At 45.8% G+C, this 20,129-nt stretch overlaps 7 protein-coding genes across 43 annotated transcripts; 2 read left to right on the forward strand and 5 right to left on the reverse strand.

The window, feature by feature from the left end:
• Nucleotides 1-99: 99 nt before the first annotated feature.
• prc (collagen IV-like protein pericardin) lies at nucleotides 100-7,458 on the reverse strand. Of its 36 annotated transcripts, none has more exons than XM_089259067.1 (16): nucleotides 7,300-7,458; nucleotides 6,134-6,268; nucleotides 5,765-5,844; nucleotides 5,595-5,698; nucleotides 5,381-5,536; nucleotides 5,039-5,318; nucleotides 4,899-4,912; nucleotides 4,836-4,856; nucleotides 4,449-4,514; nucleotides 4,294-4,394; nucleotides 2,990-4,221; nucleotides 2,253-2,821; nucleotides 2,013-2,084; nucleotides 1,406-1,958; nucleotides 1,218-1,343; nucleotides 100-1,160 (listed from the first exon to the last, which is right to left on the reverse strand). In XM_089259067.1, exons 2-16 carry the CDS (start codon nucleotides 6,203-6,205, stop codon nucleotides 347-349), a joined length of 4,260 nt encoding a protein of 1,419 aa, XP_089115193.1. In that variant the 5' UTR covers nucleotides 6,206-6,268; nucleotides 7,300-7,458; the 3' UTR covers nucleotides 100-346. The 36 variants fall into 36 exon arrangements, with proteins under 36 accessions (XP_089115193.1, XP_089115185.1, XP_089115181.1 ...); XM_089259059.1 differs by having other exon boundaries at nucleotides 4,449-4,649; XM_089259055.1 differs by having other exon boundaries at nucleotides 2,990-3,647; nucleotides 3,762-3,800; nucleotides 3,837-4,221; nucleotides 4,449-4,912.
• A 1,114-nt stretch (nucleotides 7,459-8,572) lies between these two features.
• LOC108652132 (transmembrane protein 19) lies at nucleotides 8,573-10,332 on the forward strand. The gene is made up of 2 exons (XM_018102225.3): nucleotides 8,573-8,788; nucleotides 8,854-10,332. The coding sequence occupies exons 1-2, from the start codon at nucleotides 8,674-8,676 to the stop codon at nucleotides 9,735-9,737; spliced, it is 999 nt and encodes a 332-aa protein (XP_017957714.1). The 5' UTR covers nucleotides 8,573-8,673; the 3' UTR covers nucleotides 9,738-10,332.
• Nucleotides 10,088-11,751, reverse strand: LOC108652131 (uncharacterized). Its single transcript, XM_018102224.3, has 2 exons — nucleotides 11,355-11,751; nucleotides 10,088-11,301 (listed from the first exon to the last, which is right to left on the reverse strand). The coding sequence occupies exons 1-2, from the start codon at nucleotides 11,410-11,412 to the stop codon at nucleotides 10,328-10,330; spliced, it is 1,032 nt and encodes a 343-aa protein (XP_017957713.1). The 5' UTR covers nucleotides 11,413-11,751; the 3' UTR covers nucleotides 10,088-10,327.
• Nucleotides 11,752-12,654: 903 nt separating this feature from the next.
• On the reverse strand, nucleotides 12,655-14,070 carry ImpL1 (Ecdysone-inducible gene L1). The gene is made up of 2 exons (XM_018099363.3): nucleotides 13,908-14,070; nucleotides 12,655-13,839 (listed from the first exon to the last, which is right to left on the reverse strand). Exons 1-2 carry the CDS (start codon nucleotides 13,936-13,938, stop codon nucleotides 12,752-12,754), a joined length of 1,119 nt encoding a protein of 372 aa, XP_017954852.1. The 5' UTR covers nucleotides 13,939-14,070; the 3' UTR covers nucleotides 12,655-12,751.
• A 2,164-nt stretch (nucleotides 14,071-16,234) lies between these two features.
• LOC108650244 (uncharacterized) lies at nucleotides 16,235-17,439 on the forward strand. Its single transcript, XM_089259654.1, has 2 exons — nucleotides 16,235-16,439; nucleotides 16,514-17,439. Exons 1-2 carry the CDS (start codon nucleotides 16,412-16,414, stop codon nucleotides 17,326-17,328), a joined length of 843 nt encoding a protein of 280 aa, XP_089115780.1. The 5' UTR covers nucleotides 16,235-16,411; the 3' UTR covers nucleotides 17,329-17,439.
• Nucleotides 17,369-19,870, reverse strand: LOC108650245 (uncharacterized). 2 transcript variants are annotated; one of them, XM_089259655.1, is made up of 3 exons: nucleotides 19,718-19,870; nucleotides 17,841-18,238; nucleotides 17,369-17,739 (listed from the first exon to the last, which is right to left on the reverse strand). In XM_089259655.1, exons 1-3 carry the CDS (start codon nucleotides 19,746-19,748, stop codon nucleotides 17,449-17,451), a joined length of 720 nt encoding a protein of 239 aa, XP_089115781.1. In that variant the 5' UTR covers nucleotides 19,749-19,870; the 3' UTR covers nucleotides 17,369-17,448. The 2 variants fall into 2 exon arrangements, with proteins under 2 accessions (XP_089115781.1, XP_017954854.1); XM_018099365.2 differs by lacking the exon at nucleotides 19,718-19,870 and having other exon boundaries at nucleotides 17,841-18,278.
• SNCF (SoxNeuro Co-Factor) lies at nucleotides 18,269-19,061 on the reverse strand. Its single transcript, XM_018099366.2, has one exon. It carries the CDS (start codon nucleotides 18,790-18,792, stop codon nucleotides 18,370-18,372), a length of 423 nt encoding a protein of 140 aa, XP_017954855.2. The 5' UTR covers nucleotides 18,793-19,061; the 3' UTR covers nucleotides 18,269-18,369.
• Nucleotides 19,871-20,129: the final 259 nt, after the last annotated feature.

Consider the following 20,129-nt stretch of genomic DNA (forward strand, 5'->3'; position numbering starts at 1 on the left):
GACAATAAAAAGCCGCCAGCATTTGAATTTTAAGCAAATAATAAAATACACTAGAAAATAATAAACAGTAAATAAATGAATAACGCAAATAAAATTGACTAATTTTGGTGTTCCAGCGAACATTTCACGGCAGTGTGTGCTGTTTATTTTTATTATTATTATTATTATCATTATTATTAAATATTAATTACAATTTGAATTTGTGTACGAAGTATGAAATGAGTGTAAAACTTTAAGATTATTAGCAAAAACTTAAATGCTTAACAAAGTGCGGCAAATACAAACAGGTTAGAGGTTAGCTGTAGCTGATTAGAATTTGAGCCCCATTGAACTGTTGATGGCATCCTTAGCACTTGCCATTCGACGGTGCCTTGGGACGACAGATTTTACTACGTCCATTCGCGCCATAAACAATATTACAGGAGAAGGTGAAGTAGCCGCACGTCGACGATTTCGTATAGTATGTGGACTGGAAGTTCTTGTTCTCCTGTGGCGGGCTCTTTGAATTATCCATGCTACCAGTCACTGACTTGGTGACTGTCACATAGCTATCGGGTGCGCGTGGCTTTTGGGCGGGCCCTTTGGATGCCTTGGCATCATCATCCTCGAGACTGACATCCACCTTTTTATCGGTGCTGTGCAGCTCCAGGGCTTTCGTGTGGAACTTCTTCTCCACGTTGACTGTGCCACGGAAGCCACTGGGCACACTTTCGGTGGTGGTGCGTATCGGATATGTATTGACCCGTCCATTTTGATTCTGCACCACACGATATTGGCCGGCGTTTGGATTGGCGACCACCGCCTGCTGCTTCTGAGTGGGCGATGATTGCATAAAGGTTAATGGTGCAGCGGCAGGCGCAGCCACTGTGCCAGGCTCCTGGTTTTTGATTTGGCTGGCAACTGAGGGATTCTCTTCGAGCTTCACAGGCTTTTCATTGTAATAATCATCATCATCATATTCATCGTATGGCTCTTCATCATCCTCTGGTTCTTCATCCTCGGCTAATGCGGGCTGTGGGTCATCCTCTTTGTCCACTTCCTCTTTCTGTGCCTCTTCTTTGCTAGTCTTTGAAGACTTTAGTTGAATCTCCGGCAATCTATCGGACTCGGGAGCGACAGCGGGTGGGCCGCTAAACACTGCGTCAACACGGTCCGTAACCCTGGTAGCAAGAATTTTAATTTCATCCTTTATTCATAAATAACAATTGTATACTTACGCGTTTCCAGTGTTGCCAAATTGACTGATGGTATTAAAGAGCTCCCTATTCTGTTCGCGATACGTGGCCACCTGTTCCTTCGTTCCCGACGCAGACTGGGCAGCTCCATGGTAGGAGACGCCAAAGCTAAAACGAAAACCAAACAGAAAATACTTAACTAAGAAAACAATAAGCTCGATCGAGCTTACCTGGATGTTCCGTGTATCTGGGACTGACTTTGACCCGAGTGACTGCCCGATTGAGCTGATGCTTGTCCACCGCCTGCCGCATTCACTTGAGTATTATCCTGACCAGGTCGGAAACCAATTTGTGCTTGCGAAGATGTCTGGCCAGGTCCGCTCGACTGGGCATCAGCTAGGCCTCCCTTGTCATTGGCTTGCACTTCACTCTGGCTCTGGTGAATGATACCGCCACTCTGTGATGAGGCCTTAGTACCGCCATTCTTGGCATTAAGCTGTACTTGGGCTTGGGACTGAGAAGGACCGCCGGAGCCCTGCGACTGACTCATTGCTCCATCAGCATTGCCTGTCACCTGCGCACTTGCAGCACGATCGGCGTCTGAGGTCATTGCGCTTGCGCTGAAGGAGCTGCCCTTGGTGTAGCTGCCAGACACTTGAGTTTTGGCAGTACCTCCGTTCTTCTTGCCCTGAGCGCTGGCTGATGCCTGACCATCACCAATAGCAGACTCTGCCTGCGAGAAGGCATCATCAGCGCCACCAGTGCCAGCTGCTCCAGGTACGCCTGCAGGACACACGATTTAACGAATTGTTTAATTACACGTCAATGAATATTTACCAATAGCACCTCCAGGAGCAACGGCTGTTCCTGCATCTGTGTAACGCCCTGGGGCACCAATTCCAGGCTGTCCTCCAATTCCAGGCTGTCCTCCAATTCCAGACTGTCCTCCTATTCCAGACTGTCCTCCAATTCCAGGCTGTCCTCCAATTCCAGGCTGTCCTCCAATTCCAGGTTGAGTGCCGTATCCGGTCTGACCGCCAGCTGCAGGCTGCGTTAAATATCCAGGTTGACCACCACCAATTCCGGGCTGTCCGCCAATTCCTGGTTGTCCGCCAATTCCTGGTTGTCCACCAATTCCTGGTTGTCCACCAATTCCTGTTTGTCCGCCAATTCCGGGCTGAATTCCATATCCGGGCTGTACGCCAACACCAGGTTGAGTTCCGTATCCGGTCTGACCTCCACTAGGCTGACCACCGCCAATTCCGGGCTGTCCTCCAGTTCCGGGCTGAATTCCATATCCGGCCTGTCCTCCAGCTCCAGGCTGTGTTCCATATCCGGGCTGCCCGCCACCAGGTTGAACACCGCTAATTCCGGGCTGTCCTCCAGCTCCAGGCTGAGTTCCGTAACCAAGCTGTCCGGGCTGACCACCACCGATTCCAACTCCAGGCTGTGTTCCATATCCAGTTTGACCACCACCGATTCCTGGTTGTCCACCGATTCCGGGCTGAGTTCCATATCCGGTCTGTCCACCAATTCCAGGCTGTGTTCCATATCCGGGCTGCCCGCCACCAGGTTGAACACCGCTGATACCGGGCTGTCCTCCAGCTCCCGGCTGAGTTCCGTAACCAAGCTGTCCGGGCTGACCACCACCAATTCCAACTCCAGGCTGTGTTCCATATCCAGTTTGACCACCACCGATTCCGGATTGTCTACCAACTCCAGGCTGAGTGCCGTATCCGGGTTGGCCACCAGTAGGTTGAGCCCCGCCGATTCCGAGCTGTCCGCCCGCTCCGGGCTGGCCGTAACCAAGCTGTCCACCGATTCCTGGCTGTCCACCAACTCCAGATTGAATTCCATATCCAGGTTGACCCACACCACCACCTCCAGCACCGGTCTGTCCACCTATTCCAGGCTGAGTTCCATAGCCTGACTGACCGCCGGCAATTCCTGGTTGTCCAATGCCCCCTCCGATTTGTGCCCCAGTACCAGGCTGAATGCCATATCCAGGCTGAGTACCATATCCTGGTTGACTACTGCCGATTCCGGTCTGTCCAGCAACACCAGGTTGGCTAGTATAGCCTCCAATAATTCCTGGCTGTGTACCACCACCAATACCAGATTGACCGCCCGGCTGCATAACGTACCCAGGCTGACCACCTCCAATTCCTTGCTGTCCGATTCCAGGTTGACTGCCATATCCAGGTTGAGTTTGGTACCCAGGCTGTATGCCATATCCAGTTTGACCACCAACTCCAGGCTGGCCTCCTGCTCCAGTTTGTGCTCCGTATCCAGGCTGAGTTCCATATCCAGCTTGGCTTCCATAGCCAGGCTGCCCGCCACCTATTCCCTGCTGGGCATATCCAAGCTGACCACCTCCGGGCTGTCCAGCAACGCCAGGCTGTGTTCCGTAGCCGGGCTTACCACCACCGATTCCCTGTTGTCCTCCAGAGCCAGGCTGAGTTCCGTATCCAGGTTGACCACCAGCGATTCCGGGTTGTCCACCAATTCCAGGTTGACCTCCGTATCCGGGCTGAGCGCCACCGATTCCCTGTTGTACTCCAGAGCCAGGCTGTGTTCCATATCCAGGTTGACCACCACCAATTCCTGGTTGTCCTCCCACACCAGGTTGTGTTCCATAGCCGGGTTGAACACCAACGCCAGGCTGTGCTCCATAGCCGGGTTGAACACCAACGCCAGGCTGTGCTCCATAGCCGGGCTGGCCGCCACCGATTCCTTGTTGTCTTCCCGCTCCAGGCAGAGTTCCGTATCCAGGTTGACCACCAGCGATTCCGGGCTGTCCACCTATTCCAGGTTGACCTCCGTATCCGGGCTGAGCGCCACCGATTCCTTGTTGTACTCCAACTCCAGGCTGGGCTCCATATCCAGGTTGACCACCACTAATTCCTGGTTGTCCTCCAACACCTGGCTGTGTTCCATAGCCGGGCTGAACACCAATGCCAGGTTGTGTTCCATAACCTGGTTGACCGCCACCGATTCCTTGTTGCCCTGCGGTTCCAGGCAGAATTCCATATCCAGGCTGCACACCTCTTATGCCTTGTTGTCCTGCGGCTCCAGGCTGGGTGCCATATCCAGGCTGCACACCTCCTATGCCTTGTTGTCCTGCGGCTCCAGGCTGGGTGCCATATCCAGGTTGTCCGCCACCGATTCCGGGCTGACCACCAGCGCCAGGCTGTGTACCGTATCCACCACCGATTCCAGGTTGACCGCCACCTATTCCGGGTTGTCCACCACCTATTCCGGGCTGTCTACCAGCGATTCCGGGCTGGCCAGCGCCAATTCCGGGCTGACCACCACCGCCTGGCTGTGTTCCGTATCCAGGTCGACCACCGCCAGGCTGTCCACCACCTATACCTGGCTGTCCACCACCTATTCCTGGCTGTCCGCCTCCGACTCCAGGCTGACCAGCACCTATTCCGGGCTGACCACCAGATCCAGGCTGAGTTCCGTATCCAGGTCGACCACCACCAATTCCAGGTTGACCACCACCGATTCCGGGCTGACCACCGATTCCAGGTTGACCTCCGCCTATTCCGGGCTGTCCACCACCGACTCCAGGCTGACCAGCACCTAATCCAGGCTGACCACCACCGATTCTTGGCTGTCCTCCACCAATTCCGGGCTGTCCACCTCCGATTCCAGGCTGACCACCACCGATTCCTGGTTGTCCTCCACCGATTCCGGGCTGTCCACCACCGATTCCAGGCTGTCCACCACCGATTCCAGGCTGTCCAGTACTTAATCCGGGCTGTCCAGCACTTAATCCGGGTTGACCAGCACCTAATCCGGGTTGACCAGCACCTAGTCCGGGCTGTCCACCTCCGACTCCAGACTGACCAGCACCTATTCCGGGCTGACCACCAGCACCAGTCTGAGTTCCATATCCAGGTTGACCACCACCGATTCCCGGTTGTCCTCCACCAATTCCGGGTTGTCCACCACCAGCTCCAGGCTGACCACTTCCACTGCCACCTAACCCAGGTCGGCCACCGGTTCCAGGCTGTCCGCTTGTTCCATAAGGTCCGCTACCCGGCTGACCACCACCAATTCCAAATTGATTGTATGCTCCTGGTTGCGAACCATACCCAGGCTGACCTCCGATTCCTGACTGTCCTCCAGCTCCAGCTATTTTAAATATAACAATTATGTATTTATTTATCATCTTGATATGCAAAGTAGTTACTCACCTGGTAGACTTATTATGGCATCGGGTCTACCGATGCGGCCGCCCGAGATGCTGGGTCCACTCGGATAGAGGTCAGAGCCTCCGGAATACCCGGAGCAGTCACTGCAATCTCCCGAAGAGAACTGGCTCTGCGCTTGCCCCATGCCATGGGTACCGGCTACAAGAGATGCATTATGTTATTTAGTGAGTTCGAATTTCCAGTGTGCGCCACTTACAAACAGTTGAACGCGAGCCACTCTCATTGGCCTCCGCCTCAGCTTTGCCATCCTCCTCGGGCTTGCCGAAGTTTAAGTACTGAGACTGCGTTTGTCCTCGGACACTAGACAAATATAAACGGATATATCAGATCTGTAACATTTCGCATTCGTTTATTTTAGTTACTCACTAGCCTCTGCCGCTTCTCTTAGTACGCTCTAATTCAGTCAGCGGATTCAGCTCCGCATCGTCATCCACAGATGATTGATCCTGTAATCAAATAATTAACATTAATCAAATAAGTTCAATGCTAATGTCAGGCTTATCTAAATTGAAAATCGAAGCTCAGTTTGTTACTAAATCTGACCTTGGTCACAAGTCTACCAACGATTCGCTCTTATCTCATTTTATTTGGGCCGAGCTCATGTGCATTGAACTACTCAACTTTCCCTCTCTCTATCTGTAGCTCTCACTCATATACGCCCACACCATCTCTCTCGCTCTTACAGACACTCACACACACTTAATTCATGTTTCATTAACAAATTTTGACACTTACAATAGCCGCTCCATTTGTGTATGCTATGAGCAGCAGCACGCCAAGCAGCATGCCCCAACGAAAGGGCAACATTTCAATAAATCTAATTTGAATCCAATGGGAACGCGTGCTCGAAGTGCCCGACAGACAGCAAAACTGTGAATTGAAATTGAAACGTATTATCAACATATTTACTGCTTTGCATATATGTACATATACATATGTATGTATGTATGTATATATTTATATTTAAAGTTTTTATTAGTTCTCGGTTTTTCCTTCAAGTGCGGATCGTTGCTCTTCTCAGTATCTGTCACAAGGGGTTATCACCAAAGACACTTTATTCAAATCAGCACACAAATGCCAAAAATAATAAAATAAAAAAATTGAAATCATGTTTTTTCATTATTATACGACTATATTTGTTCTTGGACTCATTTATAGTTTCTGCTGTGATGTAATAACATGTGATGGCAAATTTATATACATTTAAATAAAGTCTTGTAGTAAATTTATTGAATCATTATAGGTATATTTAATAGAAATATTATTTTGGATAAATTTATTTTTGAAAAATTATATTTGTTTTCACCTATGATTGGATTGGATACTATTTTTTATGATATATTATGAAATACATTAATAAAATATAATTTCACTTTAAACATTTTCTGATTGCAAAATTATCCTTTAAAACATTTTGAAATTCACTTTGTAAATTTGTATAATTTTTTTAAGGCTATTATTAGGATTTTCAGATTGTTTTATTTTATTTTTCTTTATACTCATATTTATTTTATTTTATAATCATAACATATTTTTTTAAAGTCATATTTTGTTATATTAAATAAATATATATCTATAAAAATGTCTATATTATCCGAAGATCCAATTAAACACTTCCACTTTTATGTAAAAATGAGTTCATAAAACATTTCCTTCTTGGATTTATGTATACTTGAATTTATATTCTAATATATTTTTATTTTTACACATCAAAAATATAGTTGTTTTTATTTGCTTTATGATTGAGTCTTATCCTTGACATAGTTTTGACTGCACTGATAATATCTATCGATTTCAAGTCTTATGCACTTGTCTCAGTATTTAGCACTTGTTGGCACATATCCTTGATAAGAGTTATATAAGTATTCCACAAGCTTGTTGCTTTACTCGTTCACACATACTTCTTCGCCTTGCGTGTTTAGGATCCAAATGAAAGTTCCGATCTGCAGCCGAACGCGACAACTGCTGGATTGCGAATAACGTAACGCTGCTGGAGCATGGAGACGTAAAGTTCTCGAGCTGTGGCTCAATTCATTGAAAGCCAAGCAATTTCAAATACATTTGCATGCGAGCAGCATGAATATTTATTGAGGATTCACACATAGAGCTCTGCCTTATCGCACATATGTATGTCTAAGCATATACATACATACACAAGCAGACTGAGACGAGGCACTTAGAGCTGGCTATGTATGTATGGGTATGTGTATGTACGTACCGCTGGATCGCATCGTCGCCATTCATTTGAGTCCATGTTTATCAACACTTTGATCGTGTCAATCGATCACTTCGTTTCGGGGCGCCCCATTGAATGCGTCTGCGTTGCAACATCGTCGCCAATGGGGGAGACTTTTGACCCATTTTAGGCAAATGTGCGGCCATTTATTAGCATATAAAGATACTCAATTGTGTATATCTTACTTCCATTATCCAGCGTATGTGTGTGTGTGCCCCTGCCCCATCCCAAGCCGGCTCATTAAATATGCATGTGGTCCCTCTACTATGTTGCAATTGTCGAGCACAACTCTTCGATCTCTTCGTTCTACGCTTTGTTTTGGATTGTCTTCGATGTGTTTTAGCGGAAGCAATTTGCGCTTGATAACCTCTTCGGTTCCTTGAAAGCCTCGTCATATCTATAAATAAACCTCTACTATACCAATGCTAAGCTTATCTGCCAGCAAAGTCAAGAAAAAAAAACTACTTTAATATAAATTGTTAAACATTTATTTATTTCTTTGAACTGTAGACGAAGTATTGAACTGTACATAAATTGAAAAGGCTTGATGAGTTTGTTTCAAGGGCGACATTTTTAATTGAAACGCGCTCAGAGAGCCGAAACAACCTAGTTTGATAAGATCAACTAGAAGCAAACTTTTCATTAATAAATAATTGCCTAGGCCCATTGAAATAAATTTGCACGCATCCAAAAATAAATCTATTGAGAGCATCTTTCAATGAAAATTGATTATGTTTTTGTATCTTATTTACTTTAGCATATACTAAATAAGGCGTTAATTAATATTTATTAAAATTTACACATACATTTATACCTCTCGCAATAAAATAAAAAGCAAATCATTTTCGCCTTTTCGCGCTCAAATTCAAATTCATGCTTAATTCTGATACACCCTGTGCTATGCTCATTTAATACCAACTTGCTTTAGTATTTTTTTGAATATCACAGCTCGGCCACACTGCGAACAAACTGGTCTGTTTGTTGTTTACGTTTGAAAAGAAAGTATACATTTTAGAAAATACATATTCAATTCAACAAAATGGCCAACGGCGATTGGATGCTTTTGATATTTTGTGGCCTTTCAGTGCCCATCTCCATATTCATGTGGCTGGGCAACGTGGCATTCTCGAAATTCTGGAGCTATGATTATGAAGGTAAAGATTGAATTAATGCATTTCCAGATAAGAGAAGTCAAAAATTGAATTGGGTTTATTAATAGAGCCACTGGTCATATCACCGACTCGATGGCTATTTTCGACGCTGGCACCGCTGGCCCTGATGACTATTGCGCTGCGGCGACGCTCCGTGAGCAAATCTGGCGCCGCACTGGGCGTGGTGGTCGCCTTCACTCTGTCCATAGCCAGTCATCCGTTCTTTGCCAGCCTGGTGGTGTTCTTCTTCAGCTCGTCGCGTGCGACCAAGTTTCGGGCGCAGCTAAAACGCCGATTCGAGGGCGACTTCAAGGAGGGCGAAGGACAACGCAATTGGGTGCAGGTCCTATGCAACGGCGGCATGGCCACACAGCTGGCGTTGCTCTATCTGATCGACTGCGGCAGCGGTGAGCGGGCCATTGATTTCGCCAAGGAATATCGCTCCAGCTGGCTAAGCATCGCCGTCATGAGCTCATTCGCCTGCTGCAACGGCGACACCTGGAGCAGCGAACTGGGCAGCGTGCTCTCCACACGCGACCCCATCTCAATCATCAGCTGGCGTCGTGTGCCACGTGGCACCAATGGAGGCATCTCGCTTGTCGGCGTCGTGGTCAGCCTGCTGGGCGGCTTGCTCGTTGGCTTCGCCTACTTTGTCACAGTGCGCTACACCGTGGAGGCCAAAATGCTGTTGGTCAGCCCACCGCAGTGGCCCATCATCCTGTTCGGCGGCATCGCCGGCCTCTGTGGCTCGCTGCTGGACTCTGTGCTCGGCGGACTGCTGCAGTTCTCTGGCATCAATGAGAAGGGCAAGATTGTGGATGCGCCCGGCAAGGGCGTTCGTCACGTGAGCGGCCTACGCATACTCGACAATCACAGCGTGAATCTCATCTCCACGATTGTCATTGGCGTCACGATGCCCTTGCTGGCCCTCAAATTCTGGCCCGTGCGCTGAGCTCTCCCAGCGCAGCTCTCGCTCACAACGGATTCCTATTTTCGTACTGCTAGCTAGCTCTAAGCGAACTAGCTGACTTTTTTATATATATGTAATGCAACCGATAGACTCGAACACACAACGACTAGGGCAACATTGTGACGGTTATACTTAAGAGAAATAAGGTCGCTCGAGGGAGTAACTGAGAAGAAAATGTTCCATAATTTCTTCATGTTTGTAAGAGGCCAAGGCTGATAGAGATAGTCTGCCTTGGGCTCATCGAATCATCGAACATATCAGACAGCCTAAAGTAATTTTTATATTTATGTATCTAGGCATAACAGCTTCAAGCGTATCACAGATGCAAAACATTTCAAAACATACCTGACTCAAAGTTAACAAACTAAAACTAAAATCGAACTCTAAATTCTAAAGCAACGTTTTATATGCTTCACATTATCGTAGTTTAACTACCTTAAATGACTTGTATCCTCCTTTGTGCTATTTTCATTCTCAACTACCAACTGTGAGCTAGCCCACTGACATTGTTAACTTCTGCAGAAAATATTTCAATGGTTTTGTTGATGCTGTAACTAACATAGAAACGTTTATTAATGCCTTTGAGTTTTATTGATTCTCCTTAGCTTCTGCATCTCGATGCTGCGCATCAGGTTCTGGGAGAGCGCACGCAGTGCCTCGCTCGAAGGCTGAGCCACGCCCATGCTTGATGCTGGCTTGGCAAAGCCTATGGAGAACTTGATCATGAGATCGCCAATGGGCGAGTTGACGAACTGGGACCCAGTCGAGATCGTCTTGAAGATGATGCGGCGCTTGTGCTGGTAGATGTGTGGATCGTGTGGCACCATGTTGCTCGGACTGATGCCGGGCTTCGGCTGCGGCCGCGGCCTGTTGTTGGATCCAACTGGCGCTGGGGTTGTCGTCGTTGCCAGCAGCTCTGTATGATTGACTGGCGCCGAGGTGGTCAATTTTGTGTGTGTGCTTGCCCTGGCTCGAGTTGTTCGTGGCGTCGGTGTGGTGGTGCGTCGGCGTTGTGGACGAATACGTGCGGTGGTGGTGCTGCTCGGCGGCTGCGTGGAGCTGGGGAGCAGCGGCGGCTCATAGCCTGACTGATCGGGCAGCTCCTCGACAGCTGCTGATGCAGCATCTGGTTTCTCTGCATTGCCTTGGCTCTCCTCCGGCTCTGGCGCGATCTCGTCCATGTAGTCATCATCCGCATCGGCTGCATTGCTGCTGGTGAAGATCGGCTTGTTGGGCGGCGGCTGAACGCGCTGGCGCTTCGTCTTGTCATCCTCATAGATGGGCACGTCGGGTCCACTTGATGCCAGCACTTGCTCCATTTGCTTCTGCAGTATCTCGTAGAGCGGCGTATTCTGCTCGTCGTCCAACAATTCAACTGGATCGCTGGGCACAAACTGATTGTTGACGTAGGCGCTGCGTCCATCCAAGTCCTCCTCGAGCTCTAAAATGTCGTGATCCTGTTTCTGGGAACGTGACTCCACGATTGGCTGCTCTGTCGCCGCATGGCTTTCGGCATCAGTGGGAGCGCCATCACTGCCGAGGAGCACTGAGAGAGGAAAGAGCTGAGTGCCTTTTCTTCTGGTTCTGGACTTCACTCACCTCCACTAAGGATTAGCAGCAGCTTTAAGGCTTTGAGTCTATCAGTTCCGTTTGCCATTGCAGTCGCTGGGCTACTGTGTGCAGTGGGTGCATTTCTCGGATCTTTTATAGGTCGACCTGCCCGATGTTAAGAGTTTTTCTGATCTGATATCTTTTTAACTGTCAATCAACCCGCTTAGAACTTTCATAGAACTCGTTTGACAGTTCAATGAACTGAACACCTTTGCAGATGCAGGTGCAGATGTAGATGCGCCCAAATGCATTTTATTCCACTGTGGCTCCCAAGGGACTACGTGGTTAACCCGCCCACATCACATCAGTAAAAAGATGATAAAAGCTTTCTTACGGCTCACTTTTATTGCGTTGGGAAAATATAAAAAAAGTTTTCTTCTACTTAATTATTTAGATGAACCAATGGATTTTATAAATGTTTGCTCATAATTTGAAAAAAAAAAGAAAATCAAATGTATTTGAATCGAATATAAAAGTTAAAAAATATATATATTTAAGAGTTTACTTTTGTGTTTTGAATGCATCTTTAGAAGCAGAAAAATATGTATATATGTAAATATATATAAATTATAAATATATATAAAAATTGAGCTTGATATATTAAAATTCGTTATATTATTTCATAGATTTTTATAAATTTAAATATTTATATTAGGAAAACAGTACAACTCTTAAAAATCTAGAACATAAATATAAATCAAGCTTACATACATTCTGATTGTTCTTAAATTTGATCAAATAAATACTTGATTAAGAATATGAATAAAATAGTTAAAGTATATTCAGCTGGTTCTATGCTCTTCATTTTGATTCGCTAATTTAGAAGAGCTCATATGAGGCTGATATTATTTACTTGCAATTGCAATTATATTAGACTCTACAGAATATTTAAATATTTGTTTTCTGTATTTTTTGTTTAATTTTTTCATTATTATAATTTGAAAGGAAAGTCCTGAAAGCCCCAGTTTTAAATCATCCTTTTAAATAAAGGCTTAATTAAAATGTATAATGAAAACAAAATCTATAAAAATTATTTGTTATTTTGTAAATATATAAAAAAAAATATATATATATGTTTATTTTATTTAAAATATATTTTTATTTCATCATTAGTCTTAATAGTTTTTGTATTAAATACTACAACGAAATAATTTCAACTTAGATCATCATCCTCGTATTTTACAGGCTAATAATAAATAAACCATATTAAAAAAAATGTTTTTATTATTGTGATTATCATTTTACTTCTTTGTAATATTTTTTTTTTTTTTTTTTTTTTTAGAATCACTTTTATTTTCAGAATTATTTTGTATTTTATTTATAATAATGTTTGTATTTAATACTAGAATAAATTAATTAGGATTTTAATTTGAAGTAGTATTTTCTTAAGAGACCACATATTTTAATTTATCCTTCTCAGACTTGAGCTTGAGCTGCTCCTTGATTGGCTCTGCAGGCGTGGCTGGTTTCTTGACCTCTACTGGAACCTGTTCCGCGGCGGGAACAGGGCCGGCTGCGGGCATAGAGCTGGCCACTTGAGGGACTGCAGGGGCAGCAGCAGCTGCTTGTGGCTTGACGGCTTGTTGAGCTTGGGCCACAACGTCTTTCACGGGCATTGGAGGCATAGCAATGGCTTCCTGGGGCTTGGGCACAGGTGCGGCCGCTGGCTGAGGAACGGGAACGGGAACGGGATCTGCGGCCACTTGCAGGGGCAGCTTGATGAGCTCTACTTTCTCCGCCTTGTTCTTATTCTGCTTCTTATCCTGTTTCTTTTGTTCCTCGCTGCTTTCGTTGCTCTCCTTGCTGTCCTTGCTGTCTTTGTTGTCCTTGTTCTCCTTGCTCTCCTTGCTGTCGTTGCCGTCGTTCATCGCCTGGCTGGCCTCAGCCTCAACAGCAGCTGCTGCAGCTGTGAAGTTGTCACGGAAGTAGGGCGAGCATCTGAACTTCTTGTCGGTGTAGGCCGTTTCCTTGGGATACGTTTGCTGGCACTGATCGTACGGCAGATCGGTCCACAGGCCATGCGTGCGGCACTTGGCCACGTTCAGCTTGCACTTGTTGTAGAAGACGGCCACCTCGTTGGGCGTGCGCCCGCAGATGGGCTCGTAGGGCTCCACGCAGTCGTCGTCGCACAGATAGCCCTCGCTGAGGGCGTTGGCCGCGCTGTTGATGGCTCCGGAATTGCCGGCCACCTGGCAGCCCGACTTGGCCGGGTCACAGGCGAACCAGGCGATGGGTATGGCCAGGTAGGGTGGACTCCTACGCTTGCCATCGACGCCCATTATGGGCGCGTAGGTGCGCTTCACATAGTACGAGTGCTCCTCGGTGGACACCTGGCTCTTGGCCGCACTCAAGTCCGATGAGCTGGACCACTTTACCTTCGACTTGGTCTTGTGTGAATCGTGATGGTCGTCGCCCTTGTGCTTGCGACGCCTGGCCTCAGAGCCGGCAGGTGCTAGCACCAGCAGAGCGGCCACTGCAATGGAAAAATCGAGACTGAAACCTGGAACTACCTGGAAATGTCGCAATGTCGTCACTGCTTACCTACGATGCAGGCAGCCTGGTATGGTCTCATCTTTATTTATCTGTAGGTGTGTGTGTGCGTGTGTGTATGTGTTGCTGGAACGATCTTGACGCTGGCTCGCTTTGACTATCACTGATCGCTTCTTGGGCCGTGTGGCCTCTTAAGTATCTTCGCTCTGGCCAGCCCGTGCTCAGCTGAGCGGGGAGTTCTTTTCTCTTCTTCTCCTTTACCGGTTTTCTTGGTAATCTACAACAGAGTAAAAGAAGCTGCGGCTACATTTTCTTCTGTTTCTGTTTGTCCGCATCGAAAGTACGCAGAGTTGGGATTTTGGTGAAATTTTTTTATGCAAACTCATGTGGTCCCCATTTATCAGCGCACGCCCGTGCATACCCTTTTGTGGCTTCTTTCTTCGCTTGCGAGCATCTAGAATGCTGTTGGCCACGAACTGGTTATCTGTTTATCACCTAACTGCCAGCACCAGGCCAGCACCAGTCCAGTCCATGCCGGGCCGGGCCGCCTGCTCCCCGCCCACCCGTTCGGAGCGCACAGCAGCGACATCAACATCGAAAGCCGGTTCCGGAATTGGGTCAATCCGAAAGGTTTACTGATCTTGTTTTACGGCCAGCACACAATTCTTTTCTTTTCGCCTTAGGAGCTCAGCGTGCGCTCAAGTATCTGAACTGACTATTTACTTCAAATTAACATCCAATCATGCTGTTCCCTTGTTATCAGAATCTAAATAAAATAGAAGGAAAACAAACTGTAATTGTTGCACTGAGTCGAGTCGGCGCTCAGAATCCAATTTCTGGGCACTTTATATGATTATGTGGATAATTAGTGTAAGCAAACAAAACAAAAGCTAAATTCGTATCGCTGAATCTCTGATTTTTGACCCAGTTGTGAGTTATGGTGAAACCTTTTCTAGAAGAAATTTGTGATGTGCGGTGTAGTACGATAAATTAGAATAATATATATTAATAAATGAAATGAAATTCATAAGTATAAATATAAATTAAAATTATGCATTAAATAAATAATAAATATAAAGTCTAAAAAGTAATTTAGAAAATTATACAAAATATTTTTATAAATATAGAAAATTATAAAAAATATTTTTATATTTTTATAAATATAGAAAATTATAAAAAATATTTTTATATTTTTATAGAATTAGAAAATTATAAAAAATATGTTTATATTTTTATAAATAGAAGTATAGCATTTCATTATGGGAGATTTAAAAAAGTATAAATAAATACAAGGCAAAAATTTAATTTATGCACACAATATTTAAATATATTATCAAAAAAATTCGTAGAAAAAAAGAAAATTTACATTGAGAGAAATGATTTAGTTGATTTAAATTACCAACTTTTAATTTATTAATGTATTTTAAATAATGTTAATGGTAAAAATGCGTCATTAATTAACTCTAAAAATTATATATGCATATAGCTTTATGAAATTTGAATAATCGATAATCAATAACAACAAAAAATCTGCAAGGCAGATTTCGTTGATCAATTGCTTTCTCCATTTTAGCGTGATTCAGAGCTGATTGCTTTCATTGTTATCAGATGCATTTGAGTTTCAAATTAAGATCTCTATGGAAAAGTTTTGAAAATGCATTAGAAAGTTCGAAATGCGCTGGTGTGGGAGATTCAAAATGAACTTAATTATTGCATAATTAGACACAGAGACAGAGAAAGGGGGTAGAAGCTGAGACTGAGCATTGACTGATAGTCGAAAGGAAATTTAATCAGTCAATTAGGTGCGTCATGCTTTTGTTGTTGCTGTTGTTGTTGTTGTTGTTGTTGTTGTACAGCAACAAGCAAACTCTTTTAAATTGTAAACATACATATTTGCATATGCCCATAACAGCAACAACAACAACAATAGCAGCAATAGCAACAATAAGTTTGCCTCGTAACGCCCGCAACTGGCAAATGGCTGTTAATGCTAAAGCCAAATAGACGAGAGATGGCCAAAAGTTTTGAGCATAAATCAACAAATTTATGAAAGAAGTGACCAGAAACCGAGTTTTGAATAAATGATTTCGGTTTCTTTTGTGTTGCGTAGAGGAGGAAGAAAAAAAAGCGAGTAAATAAAAAAAGTAAAAAAAAACGAGCCAAACAACAACAAAATAAAGCACAACAAAATAAAAGAAGAAAGAAAGAGCGCTGCCAGCTGGCTGCAGTAACAGCGTCGGTCTGCCTCTCAGACCGGAGACCAGAGACCAAAGACTCCCCCCCAGAAAAAAAGAGCGTGTGCCCGCTCGCCAAAGCCAGCGCCAGCGCCAGCGCCAGCCTGTCCGGCCGAGGCCTGGCCTTATGCATACTTTCATTTTAGAGACAAAACCGCAGCCGTCGCATGGCTATAAAAAGCGAAAGCAAAGCGCTGGATTCGCTCATAAAGACCGCAAAACTGCAAAAGTCAACTGCGCCCCGTGCCCGTTCCCGTACCGCGCCACATCAGGATTAGCCGAAACGAAAAAAAAACAGGGTATAAAAAACAAGCAGCAAATATGGTTAAGCACATTTACATGACACTGGGTAAGTGTAGCAGGTAGCAGCACTAGAATAACAGCTTTAATATACAGATTTGCATTATCCCCACACCCACACAGCTGCTCTGGTCATCTTGGTCATTGCTGTGAATTCCGCACCCGCGCGACTGGAGAGCGATGTTGTGAAACCTGATTTGGCGCCTGTAAATAAGGCGGAGAAGGCGCCGAGCTCTAGCGCGGATAGCGATGAGAAGGATGAGGACGACGACGACGACGATGATGATGATGATGATGAGGATGAGGTGCCAAAGCAGGAGAACGACGATGATGACGATGATGATGATAATGATGAAGCGTTCATTCGACGCCGACGTCGCGATGCCGTTGAGCCAGCCAAGGAAACGGCTGATGCTGCCAAGGTTCCTGCTCCTGCTCCCGCTCCCGCTCCCACTGCCGCGCCAGCTGAAGCCGCTGCACCCGCTGAAGTCACAGAGGCCGCGGAGGCCGCTGCTGCTGTGGTGCCAAACGCTGAGAGCGCCACCACAATTCCAACCACAAGCTCACAGACAACGACGCGCAAGCCCGTGCTCGTCCTCATACGTGACGCCCTCAAGAAGGTCACCACGGGCCTGCCCACCGAGCAGGTGGCCAACAATGCCCTGCAGTACTTCCAGCTGTTTGAGCACTTCATCCAGCAAACCATCGAGCAGGTGATTGACGCCGCCGATGACGACGAGGAGGAGACGCCCGCAGCAGCTGCCGCAGCAACAGTTGCCACGACGGAGGAGGACAAAAAACCCGAGACAGCCGAGGCAGCCGAGACACCAGCCGAGTCCCAGCCCGAAAAGCCAAACGAGTCGGCTGCTCCAGCTCCTGCTGAGGTGGAAAATGTCGTCCAGCCAGAGGAGCCAGCTGCTGCCAGCAATGCAGTCTAGTTACTAATCCCCCCCTAATCCCACTCGAATACCTCAACTATTTATTTTAACTATTTATTGTTAGCCATAAGCGTTGCAAATACACAAAACGTGTTTCACAGAGTAAGGAAAGGAGAATCTTCATTGCCCCTTTAAGTCCGAATCCATGAGCGCCTGAATCTTGCTGCGGCTTTGACTGCGATGTCGATTGGTCGTGCGCTTTTTGGGCGGCTCAACTTGCTCCAGCAGCCGATTGAAATACGAGTTGGGCGACTTGGTGGATGAAATCTTCTTGTGGTCCGCCGTGCGACGCTGCAGCGGCAGCTCCTGATCGCCAATGAGCAAGCTCAGCGGCCTTTGGCCAGACGTATTGATATAGATGGGTATGGTGATGTAGATGGGTGAGCCGGCAAGGGACTCTGACTTGGTGCTCTGCATTGAAAGGGAAGGGAAAATGAAGAAATTTGTAAAGATTACTTGAGCACAGCAGGAGAAGGCAATGGATAAATAAATAGATCAACATTTCTAATTACCTGCGCTTTGTTCGTCCCCAACTGTGGCTTGCTTGGCTCTTCGTGTGGCCTGCTCAACTCCACCTGTGCTGCACTTGTCTCGGTCTCTGGGCCGGCCAGCTGCTTGAGGAAGTGCAGCGGATTGGCGTCATGGCTCAAGCCATTCGTTTCGTCCTCTGTCAGCGCAGGCAGCCGATTACTATGAAAGTTTGAGTCATGGTCCTCCTCGCTGGTGGCCAAATAGATCTTGGTCTTAGCTGTGCTGCTGCTGTGGGGCTTTTCCGTGGTGCTTCTCTGAGCCTTCTCCGTGGTGGTGCTGGCGCGCGTCGCCTCCAGCAACGAGCTGAGCTTGAGCGCCTCGGCAGTGTCGTTTGGATGGACTGCATCATGGGCAGAGCAGAGCAGCAGAGCTGAGAGGACTGAAAGGGTATTGAAGACGCCCATCGATATAAATGCCATATTTTATTTGATAAAATATTACAATCTAAAATGCCTAAAAGTAACTTAAGCTAATGCCCAGCCCTAGCCTAAAGCCGCAGCCGCTGCGAGTCTAGAGCGCCGTTCGCTTGCCATTGAGCACGACGTCGGTGAGTCCGAGTTCCTGGAACTGTTCGAGACGCTCCACCTGGCTGCAGAGCCGCTTCTTGAACTGCACCTCGCGGCTGAGCATCTTGAGATCGTCGACGCTGCACATTTTGTTGTAGCTGCACATATTCTTGGCTATCAGCTCGGCGGTGAGCATGATTTTTGCGCGGGACAGCCGCAGGTAGGATTGGTTCGCGCTGGAGCGGCGCAGCTCCTGGCGGTAGAGGAAGAGCCTATAGTCAAAGCTAATGTTGCCCGGCGACATCTTGAGTCGCTTCTTCGTGTGCTTCTTGGGCTTATCCTGCTGCTGCTTGGCCTTGGAATTGTGCTTCTTGAGCTGCCTGCGTCGCTTCTTCTCCGTTCTCTGTTCCGTGCTGTGGCTGCTCATCTTTCGCTGTTGACAGTTAGCTGTTCCTTGCGCGTTTAGTGCCAGGATTTGCACACATTGGCCTTATATATCGAGCAGGTAGCCGCTGGGCAGGTAGCTCATCTCATTAGCGCATGGGCTCGGGCGCGTGTTGGCATCGTAAAGAACGTTTCCAGGCTTTTCATTCGGAATATTTTCCGCAACGACTGTCTGGGTATTTCCATGGGTCATTTATGGCTTTATGACTGGGACCCAAACACAAACGCCGCCGGCTGTGTCCAGTCCTAAGCCTCAATTACGGCTACCAACTAAGCGCCGAACTCGGAAATCTGTTCATGTCGCGTCTTTTGGGTTCTGTGGCGTTTTTCGTTTGGGTTTTGGGTTTTGGGTTTTCGCGAAAAACACTCTGACACATAATTCCCAGAATATGTGGATGGTTCGGGTAAAGACATTTAGGAATTGTTGCGGCCAAGCTGGCCTTGTCCCCATTTCGGTTTCTGAGTATTGAATGTAAAATCCTTGTCTCTTTGGGAAGTTTCTAGTAGGTTTAGCGACGCGAATGGCGAATATGGAAGTATTTTCACAAATTATCATAAATAACCAATGAACATCTATCTCAAAGCTTTTATACATCATTTACAATTGCTTCAGAAGCGAGAGGCTATGCAAAATAACTCAATTGTATTTATAGTTTGCATATATTTTATATTATTCCCAATCTGTCATATTTTTAGATCATTTAAAGTTTTTAAATGAACTACTTCTTCATTCTTTATTATTATTTATCAAAGCTTATTTTGTCAGTTGCCTTTAGTACTCACAAAACACTAGTTAAAATAAATTTATAAATGGATAATTCTCTTATTTAATTATACGCTTCACTAGTTTCTTCTATCTTAACTTGGAACAAGAAGAAAAAAATTTCTTAAAATATTATTCAACGCACCTCCACACAGCAAATTGATAGACCGCTTCATGCTCGTTTCGAAAATAATACTAAAACTGCTTTTGGGCAAACATTTCTATTTTATAGCGAGAAATAAGCAAGAAATTTCACTCGATGCGATTCTTATGGAAGTTCTCTTTATTTGGCTCATTCGCATATTAAATGGTCCAATCGCAATGGCCCTCTTTTCTCTGCTATGCAAATGAAATTATAAAAAATAAAATATCGCTTTAAAAGTCTTCAAACTAAAAAGCTGCGTCATATTGTTTGTATTTTATTTTATTATTATTTTATTTTGTCTTCTTCTTCTTTAGGTGGGAGAGCAGTTCGCATAAATAATGATGATGCGCCAATTTCATTTTGGTCTATTCAGCCATTTGATTTGTTCATTTTGCATGCATTTTATGAATTC

This window comes from Drosophila navojoa, chromosome 4 (assembly GCF_054131105.1).
Source record: "Drosophila navojoa isolate 15081-1374.11 chromosome 4, UAZ_NAV_1.0, whole genome shotgun sequence".
Taxonomy (NCBI): Eukaryota; Metazoa; Arthropoda; class Insecta; order Diptera; family Drosophilidae; genus Drosophila; species Drosophila navojoa.